Genomic DNA, 10,505 nt, shown 5'->3' with positions numbered 1-10,505 from the left:
AAAATAGTTCGTGAAATCTTGGAAAAAGTTAATGAAAGATTTCCAAACTTTGGGACCGTCTAAAAGTGAAAAACTAGTTTACGAAAGTTTCACGAACTATTTTTTTCCGTATGCATATTTACTGTTACAGCTTAATCATTTTTCGCCGTGTATATTGGAAAATTTCAACCATACAAAGAAAAAAGGGTGTATATTAGATCCTACTATTGTGACAGTATATAATCTCATAAACAGAGTGGTTAATTTTGGATTGTGACTAAATTTACTAATTTATTTAGTAACATCTAAGGGAGCATTTACACGTATATCAAATGAAAAACAATTTATCGACAGAAACGAAATGCACAAATATGATTGGTTGTCCACAATCTGCTTGATTGTGGATCAGTTTTGTAGAATGTGTACTAACATGTCAGGTACAATATATAGTGTAACATCTTCTCTCCGTGTACTGCTCTAAAATTTAAATTTGTGAAAATGAATTTCACTTACAGAAAATTAAATTTTCTCAGATAGTGTGATTTTACGTTTCACCCTCGAGCATCGATGTAAAATTCAGTCACAATTTTTTTCAGTGTACTTGCGGAGCTACATGTTGCCAATATTAATGTGTTTATCAAGTTCCAAATATCAAAAATTGTAAGTATTTTTCTTAAGAAGAAATAGTTCTATCCAAAATAAAGAATAATTATTTAGGAACTACAATATAAAAAATTCTTTCACATAACCAAAGAAAAACAATAATAATATTAAAAATTTGGCTCTCGAAGTGTTCCGATTGAATGACAAACGTTATCGAGTTTTTCTTACTTTGCAAATTGTATTCATTCAGAAGATTTTTTACGATTCCAAAACATCACAAGTGCAGAAATTCTTTTCACTTTGTAAAGTCAGTTCTCGCTCGAGCTCCTTATTACAAAGTAAAAGAAACACATGTGACTTTGTGTTCTTTTCATGTTGTATTTAGGTGACGTCATAAACATCGTTTACAAATTCATCGACCTGCAAGATACTTTATGTATCTTTTTACTTTGTATTTTGTCACTTTTTCGACCTTTCTCATTTTCAAACAAACTAGTTTAGCAAAAAATTTGTATACGTGTATTTGATGGTGTCCATGCCTGTCGGTCCCATCTACTTCGAGTTTCATGGAGGGGGACTAGATCTAGTCCCATTATTGATCAGATCTAGTCTGCTCCGCGCAACTCGAAGTAGATATTGCGGTTGGGACGGGCGATTCACGATTCGCCGCCAACAGCGGCAAATTTTCGTCCCCGTATGTTCCCCACTACCGGCCGTACTGCACCCCTCCGTTCAGTTCATTTTGGGTAACAATTGAATTTTATTTGATTTTAAATTGAAAATTTTTGAAAATAATTGAATTTTCTTTGATTTTGAATTGAAATTTTGGATAATAATTAAATTTTAATTGAAATTTTGGGTAATAATTTAATTTTAGTTTATTTTGAATTGGAATTTTTGAAAATAATTCAATTTTATTGCGATATTTTTTTAAAATTATAAACAATTGTTAAATTTTATAAAAATTTTATTTGAAAAATAATTTTGAAATAATTGAATTTGTGATGAATTTCATTAAAATTATTAAAAATAATTAATTTAATGAAGAATTATTTTAGTTTAAAATTTGTTAAAAAATTGAATTGAAGAAGATCTGAAGAAGATCTACATTTTATACTAAAAAAATGTATTTTATTAAAATTTTCATTTTAAAATCAAATAAAATTCAATTGTTACCCAAAATGAACTGAAAGGAGGGGTACAGTACGGCCGGTAGTGGGGGAACATACGGGGACGAAAATTTGCCGCTGAGCAGGTACACGGGGATGAGTTGGCGGCGAAAAGTGGTCTGCCCGTTGGGACAGACAGTCAATGCACTATTCTGCCGTATGAAGGAAAAACACAGTTAACTCATATTGTCACTATAAGAATGATTTTCACGCAGCCCGTTTCGAGAATATCGTTCTAAGCGATCAGTATACAATATTATAAGGGTGCTTTCAATTGTTCTAAAATACCACGCGAAATTCCACGTGTCGCATATCCATGTACATTTCCACGTGATCATTTTCACCTGGCATATGTTTTCTTAAAGTTCGGAGTAAATAGAAGCTTAATTTTAAAAAATAAAATATGAATTATTCAATTTGTTTACATCAATAATAAAATATACAGCGTCATTAATATTATTTCTTAATATATTCTTTTGAATTCAATAAATTAATTACTTAAACTTTTAATGTTCTTTAAACATTGTAGAATAAGTTTTGATACTTGAAAAAAATTATATTTTGTAAAGATTGTAGTTCTTCTATAATTTTTAATATTTTTCTTTTGTGTTCTCGAATATTGGTACAACAAAACAAAAATAAATTGTATATTGTAGTTTGTAGAAAAAACATTTTTTGCAAGTTAATGGAGGTGATTTTTATTTTTTGACGACATCTAGGCGACAAATGACTGAAGCATTGTATTCGGGGAGCATTGAAACGTGTTACTAGAACAATTATTTTCAGGTTACAGCACATGTGATTGTAAAAATTTCTAAAAGAAATTTAAGTTTAAACTAAAAGATAGGTTCACACAGACCCTGTGTGTGCTCCGAGGGTTAAATTTAAATTATTTAAATTTCAACGTTTATGATATAATTTTATTGTTCTATAAGTAAATTATTACAATTTTTTGTAATGATATACAAAATTAATATATCTTTCTATTCACGTTTTTTCATGAATATCATTTAATAATTCATCAATAAATATTATTCAATAATATAACAAAGAAAAATGTTATTAAAAAAGGTATTATTAATGTAAAACGGATGTAAAATAATACAATAGAAAGTAATTATATTATGTCAAAGAAAGATACACTTATTTAGTTTTAGTGTTTCATTTATGATTTTCATTGCTTACAAAATCACTGCTAACAGTTTGTAATGTTCCGATCTGACGTGCTATGACCAAATGTGAATGCGCTGATAATACGTGTATACTTACAAGAAAATCACATACCAGGAAACGATCTAGGTAGAATTACGTATAACTAGTGAAGATAATAAAGTTGATAAGGGTGCAGCGAACGCCCCTACTGCCTAGGGTCGCAGGGCGTGGCCGGTATCTTCCTCTGTTCCTCTGATTGGCCAACAGGAAGGTGGCTTCGTCAAATAAAACCCAATCGTTGACTAAAGGAATGTGAGTCTCTGAAGCTTTTTTACCCCTCCAGCTTTTCCTTTTAAAGGGGTGCGCAGCGTCGTTTGATAGGAGTATGATTTTATTACGGCATTACCAAGCCAGCCAAACCCCGAATTGCTCGACTTATAGTCCGCATTATCTCACCTATGAAGGTAGAGAGAAAGGGAAAGCGAACTACAGTTAAAGAGGAGGGGAATGGACTGCACGTTAAGCACACTTCACGGATGCAAAAGGAGGGGTTAGAAACCACCTACGTCTTTGCAGGCATTCATTCGAGGGTTGCACATTCACATTGTGGTGTCCAATTGCCATACATTAGTTGAATTGTTGCTCGTGCCGAAACTAAATCGCAAATCTATTTCCTCGCTAATACCGTTATACATGCTGTGATAAGTGCAAACGTGTTTTGATAATATTATACATAGTGAAACAAAGTGGAGAATTGATTTACGTGTACTTATAGTTTTTCTGTGAAACATCGTCTTTTCAAAAATAATTATTAGATTATTCATCAAAAAAGAAATCTCGTTGCCCATGGGTTTCAAATTGCAAACAATGAATAAATGATGTTTCCCCCAACATCAGCAATGCTGAAAAATCTAACTCCAAACGATATGACTTCGCCATCCTTTATGGTGGATAACCTTCTCAGGTCAAAAGGTTCAAGCGCTGACTTGACTCGAATTACTCTAGGTTGGGCTTTGATGTCCAGAAGAGAAAAAGAATCGGGAGTGATTATTCGGACTATGGACTCTTCTGTGGACATTGAGAGAAATAGAATTGTAGCTGAAAAACATTATCGAGGAGGAACTAGAATAAATGAATATGAACAAATAATATCGTTTCAAGACAAAGAATCACAGGAAAAACAGATAGACTTGGAGAATGATCAAACGGAAAGTCAAGTTGATCGTTTAAGTGCGATAGAGAAACTTTCTGAAAGAGTTTCAAAACAATCAATTGACGAGGATCAAATACCAATGGAACTAATTAGTAGTATGCATAATGATGTTCTGCGAAATAATCGAGAAAGACTAACATTGCCAATACATGGACAATTTGAACGGAGTATGAATAGGTCGGATGAAATAGGTTTGCACATGGATCAAGAGACTGACAGACTAAGTAGGATAGAAAAGGAAACTTGCACTTGTGGGGATGAACATTGTACAAATTCGAGATGCAGAAGGGTGCAGGACAAGGAGAAACCTCACCTCAAGTTCAGCGTTAATGCGATACTTGGGACCAGTCACGAGAAGCGACAAAATCCAGGTAATAGTGCCTTTCAAAGGTTTTTATTAGATATATGTTTCTTTCCAGATGAATTTCACTTAAATTTACAAACTTTAGAATAACATGTTTGGCAAATAAAGTAGGGATTGAGACACTATTTCATGTTCATTAAGGTAAATCCATGATGTTTTGTTTTTATTTTATTTGCGTTTAATTGTACACGCAATTAGACGTTTCAAATATTTTCACATCTGACGCAATCAGAAATGTTTTGTATAGTGAATTTTACAAGTGCTCACAAAGTGGCGATTATTTATCAAACCTATAATGTAAAGTATTTCTGATGATAAGTTTGTTACATTTTTAAGTGATTTAGTTACATTAAATCTTTATGTTTTTTGCAATAATAAATCTTTTTTTCAAACAACGCGTTATTTAGATCAGGTAGGAGTTTCAGGGATTTACCTTCGGATATTGTCAGAAATATCAATGCCCCATTATATAACAAAGAACTGTTGGTGTTTAAAGAGAGCCTATCAAGTGATCCTTAACTGCAGGTATTTTAATATTTGGGGATCCTCATTTTATTCAAGAAGAAAAGGCGGAGATGGTGGTGGAGACGAGAAAGAGAGTGTGTTTTGGTTAACTTAACTTGCCTTTTAGAAGTACATTTTTCTATAAACCCCAAAGATCTACGATCTGGTCGAGCCGTTTAAAGCGTCTTCAAAATTTTTGTTGCGATACTCTGCGTGAAGCGTTTGAACTGTATTTTCAAATATGTATTTATAATGCATTTTTAAACGATTTGTATATTTACTTAATATTATTAACAAAAAAAATATTTTGATGTCTAATTAGAAAAAGAAATACAATACATTGTTCATCAATTTATTTAAAAGAGTACTTTAAAATTTATTTATTAAATTTTTTAAATTTCAGAGTGTGATGTTAGGTCACGTGATAAGTCGACCGTTTTTCTTGTAAAATATTAAACAGATTGAGCTGAAATTTTGCAAAGAAATCTAAAATATGATATAGAAGGGCAATGAGATGCAAAAAAATGATATATTTGTTAGAATAATTATTATAAAACATTAGTAAATTGTAAGAAAATGTGTGTTAGAAGTGACGTCACTGCAGTGCTTATTATAATAAATTTCAACTATATTATAAATAATAATTATTTTAACAAAATTCAATATTCTCGCACCTCACTTCCCCTCTTTATCTATCAATCACTTAACGTTAACAAAGCTTACTTTTAAGAAAATATCGAACTCAAAATTTATACGAATATTGTAGAATAATGTTTAGAAAATATAGCAGTACAATGTTGAGTAAATGTTAACATAAAAATAAGTATAAAAATAGTATACACTAGTCAGTATTGCCTGAAATTTTGTTGTACAATATTCGCTTAAACTTTAGACCTTAATTGTACATCCTCGCGAGCAAACATTTTAATATTAAGCAGATATTTCCCGAACTTTGTCATGGGAAATACTAGAATAAAAATAATAATGTAATATTATACCAATTACATTAGCGATGAATCCAAAGAGATGTTGATCTAGATATTCATTGTTAAAAAATTTCGAAGTCGTTAATTATATTGAATCAAATTTTTCAAAAGTGACAATCTTAAAATTTAAGAACATTTACACTTGAAGTCACGTATTTAGAGCTATTGGAGGTACGAGATCAAATGTGACAAAGTGTAACATCAGAGATGAATGGGAATCACTTCATTCATGCCGCGACGTCCTGTATAACGTACACAACTATATTTAAACATTTTTCAAAAATAAAAAAAAAATAAAGGCACTCTCACACCTTTTTGACTGCCTGCAGATTACCATAGCAACGCATGAGAGTGAGTGCGACAGAAAATTTAAAAATTTGAATATTCAAATTTTCTGTCTTACTCACACTCGTGCGTTGCCATGGTAACCTGCAGGCAGGCAGGCAGCCAAAAAGGTGTGAGAGTGCCTTAATTCAATATAAATTATTTTATTTTCTTTGAATTTATTTCTATTTGAAAAAATTTAAAAAAGACCGAAAGACGTATGATAAAAAGTAATTTTTTATTCTAAAAGTCTCTTTTGTCTCTATAGTTAGAGAATTCTTAATACAAACCACTGATGTTTATGTCTTCATTAGATCCAAAATATTCCGAAGAAACTGATTTTGATTTTACATAATTAAAAATGAACATTTAATCAAGATAAAATTATCACTAAACGTAACCTAACATTTTTTGCCGTTAAGATCCATTTTCTCGTGGAGCGCCACCATCCAAACTTTTGTTTGAAATAATAAAAAGTTATATAAAATAAAATTCTTTCTTCGTTCGAAAAATTTATTAAAATAAATCAAACGTTTATTTAGATCAAATAAATATTTATTTGTACTGAAAAAAGTGCTTTTGGGGGGAACTGACAAATAAATATGGCTGGGGTTTTATTTTGAACTGGCGATAAAATTAGGTTATGTAACCCACTTTTTTGTTGACTTAAACATCTATATGTATGGAACGGAATTATGTATTGCTGAACTGATGCCTATATAATATATGACAGTAGCCAAACATCTTTTTACCAATTCATTATGGGAAAACTAGAAATAATTCTAGCTATACCAACGAATTATTTCTTTTATTGTGAATCAAACAAATTTTGTTTAAAATTTTTTTTGTTTAACCAAAACATTATGTTAATATAAAAAAATGTTTGAAATTGATTGAAATAAAACTTTTCTTTGATTGTGAGCGTGAATATCATAAAATAATACAAAATGCATTCAATAAAACGTTTTATTTGAATCGAAACAAATTTATTTATTATAAGCAGCAAAATATTTGTTTAACGGAACAGAACATAAATGTGCGTAGCTTAATTTAAGAACGTATTTAGTTTTTTGAAATAAAAGAATATATGCAGTTGAATAATTTGGATGAATTAACGAAAAGTTAAGTTTAATATACGTGTATTTTTTGGTTGCTTTAAATAAATTTTTGTCTATCTAATAGTGATTTATTTAAATTATAAAATTCTGCTTTAAAAAATGTTTTTTTTAATGCAAATTCAAAAATACTTGCAGAATTTGGTTTCTTCTTTTTAGCGTCGGGAGATTATAAGAATACTATTTTCTTCACTGAGAGAAATGAATGGTTGGGGCTACTACTTTTTTATTAGTAAATGAGGTATTTATTCTCCTACCTATTTAGTTAGTAAAATTCAGTAATGTTTTTAGTGAATTTTAATATTTTCGATGTCAAGCGCAACCACATCTACAAAAATAGTTCCAGTAAACACCAATACAAAAGTTTAACTAACAGAGAAGTTGGGTTTACCATTTTATTAGTAAACGTAGTTGGCAGTTGTTAGCAATTCGGTTGGCAACACTGTGAAGCACACTCATGCTCGTGAAACAATGTCGTCAGAAAACGTGGACTTTTGTGTTTGTGTTCTTATACATTTTTTATAATTAATGTAAAATAATTTAATTAATTATTCTCATCATACAAAAAATATGTTTAATAATAAGATTTAAATCTTATTTGGTACAGCAAGAAAGTTATATTAACCTTATAATAAACATATTTTTTTGAATAAGAATAATATTAAATAAATAATTGCGCTTGTATTTTATTTTATTTATTTATCTATTTGATTAGTAAGGTTAACTAACTAAATGTTATCTCTTACAATATTTATTAGTTGTTGGTACTAACTAAAGTGAGTTCTCCTTACTAATAAAATGGTAACGACAACTATTTAACTTTTTACTATTATAAATGGTATCCCTGACTGTCGAATTAGCAGCAGTATAGTTTACTAATCAAAATGGTATTCGTAACCATTTTATTAGTTGCCTCAACTGCTTTGTTCTCTCAGTGTTGTAGAATATTTCATCCTTTCTTTTTTACAATTAAGAATTTTGCAACTTGTATTTTATAAATGAAAAAAATACTACATTTTCAACTTTATAAAATTGAAAAACTAATAATGAACAATTTAATTTTTTAAAAATAAATCTAAAAATAAAATCAATAACAATTATTATTATTTAAAAAATTTTAATTGATTCAAAATTTTTGATATCAGATTTGAAATAAATTTCAAATTTTATAGAATTACTTTTTTTATCGTTTGTTAAGCAGCAGCGAAAAATCGATATCCCTTAATGCTGTTATCTTAACGACAAACATAACACCACATAGTAAAAGAGTATTTTATTTTAAGATAGAAAGTGATTCTATGTAATAGCTGATATTTTGTATTCAGGAGAGATATTTTTTAAATGGATGATTATAGGGGTCTAAATCTTACGTTTATCATATGTTGAAATTTCCCATTGAACACGTTCTATAATTGTAATATATAAAGAATGCACTATGCCAACACAGCCTGAACGACCAAGCCTCTTATATTCTCAGATCAAGCCAATTCGTTTATTTGATACAAATAAAAAGTATTTGACACAATAAATTTATGTAATTGATTCAAATAAACTGAATTATTTAATACAAATAATTCGTTATTTAATGCTAATACACTACTTTATCAAGACAAATAAAACAATATTTCAACCAATTAAATATTTTTTTGAAAAGATAATAATGATTTACTTGAAACAATTAATTTATTTATTTCACTCAAATATTTCGTTTTATTGAAACGAATAAAAATTACTTGATTCAATAAATTTATTTAATTGATTTAAGTCAACTAAATTATTTAATACTAATACACTATTTTATCAAGACAAATAAAAAAATATATTAATCAATTGAATGTTTATTTGAAACGAAAATAATGAGTTATAATTGTAACTATTAATTTATTTATTTCACTCAAATATTTCATTTTTTTTATACAAATAAAAAGTATTTGACACAATAAATTTATTTTATTGATTCTAATTAACTAAATTATTTAATATAAATATTGCGTTATTTAATGTTAATACACTATTTTATTATAAAGAAAAATAAAATATTTTAATCAATTAAATAATTAAGTGTAATGAGAACAATAAGTTATTTGATACTATTCATTTATTTATAATATATATTATTTAATATTCTAAGTCCAAAAATCAAATATTTTTTCATCAACAAAAAATTAATATTTACAATGATTCAGAACAACGAAAAACGCGTTTTTAATAAAAGTATATTTACACTTTTTTTGAAAATTCACCTGGGATGATTCATGATGATAATCATGAAGCATATAATTAATAATATTTTATAAATTGCATTTAATTGTAAAATATAATTTAATATCTTAACTTTAACTAAATGATGTTAATCACTTTTCTGAGTTAGGTATTTTGCAAGTTTATATGGCATCAAGAAGTTAACATTTTTTTTCACGTAGCGTTGGTAAAGCGTTAAACTCATAATCCGTAGGTCGTAGGTTCGATTCCCCCCATGCGTTAGATTTATTTATTTCTCACGTTTGCGTTTAATAATTAATTCTATGTATGAATTAGTTGAAAAATGAAAATATGCGATCATAGTATGTAGAAATTACATATTTTTTAATTTATTTATTTGAGTATGAATTTAATTAAAAATGGAAGAATTAGTAAATAAATATGTTATTTATTCAATTCAAATTTTGATTTATTTGAATCAAAAAATTCTTACATTTTATGCAAATAAATTATGTATTTGGATCAAATAAAATAATAATAGCCGCAATTAAAGAGGTTTTAGTTTTAATTAAAACAATTACTTATGATAAATAATCGAATATTTGATTCAAGAAAATTTTTAGTTGTTTCAAGAAAAATATTTTATTAATGCAAATAAATATTTATTTGAATCAAAAAACATGCAGTATTGAATAAAATAATTTTCATAATTGATTGAAATAATTATTTATTAGCTTTGAATATTCCATTATTTGATTTGAATACTTTGTATTTGATTCAAATAATTACTATTTATTTGATACGATAAAATAAAATACTTAGGTTGAGTAAATGTGTATTTGGTTCAAATACATATTTATTGGATAATAGACAAGTAAATGATGTATTTGGATC

The 10,505-nt window shown here is 28.1% G+C and overlaps 1 protein-coding gene across 2 annotated transcripts in view; it reads left to right on the top strand.

Moving 5' to 3' along the window:
* The first annotated feature begins 3,314 nt into the window (after positions 1–3,314).
* LOC127282122 (uncharacterized) overlaps positions 3,315–10,505 on the top strand; it is a 184,259-nt gene continuing 177,068 nt past the window's right edge. For both annotated transcript variants that reach the window (XM_051306207.1, XM_051306206.1), the window contains exon 1: positions 3,315–4,487. In XM_051306207.1, coding sequence (XP_051162164.1) covers positions 3,779–4,487 — 709 coding nt within the window. In that variant the 5' untranslated portion in view covers positions 3,315–3,778. The remainder of the gene's footprint in view (positions 4,488–10,505) is intronic.

Source organism: Leptopilina boulardi, unplaced genomic scaffold, assembly GCF_019393585.1.
Source record: "Leptopilina boulardi isolate dan_hultmark-lab unplaced genomic scaffold, ZJU_Lbou_2.1 LbouV2_281, whole genome shotgun sequence".
In the NCBI taxonomy this organism is placed as follows: Eukaryota; Metazoa; Arthropoda; class Insecta; order Hymenoptera; family Figitidae; genus Leptopilina; species Leptopilina boulardi.
The sequence above is the reverse complement of the archived record's forward strand: the minus strand, read 5'-3'. Positions and strand labels throughout refer to the sequence as shown.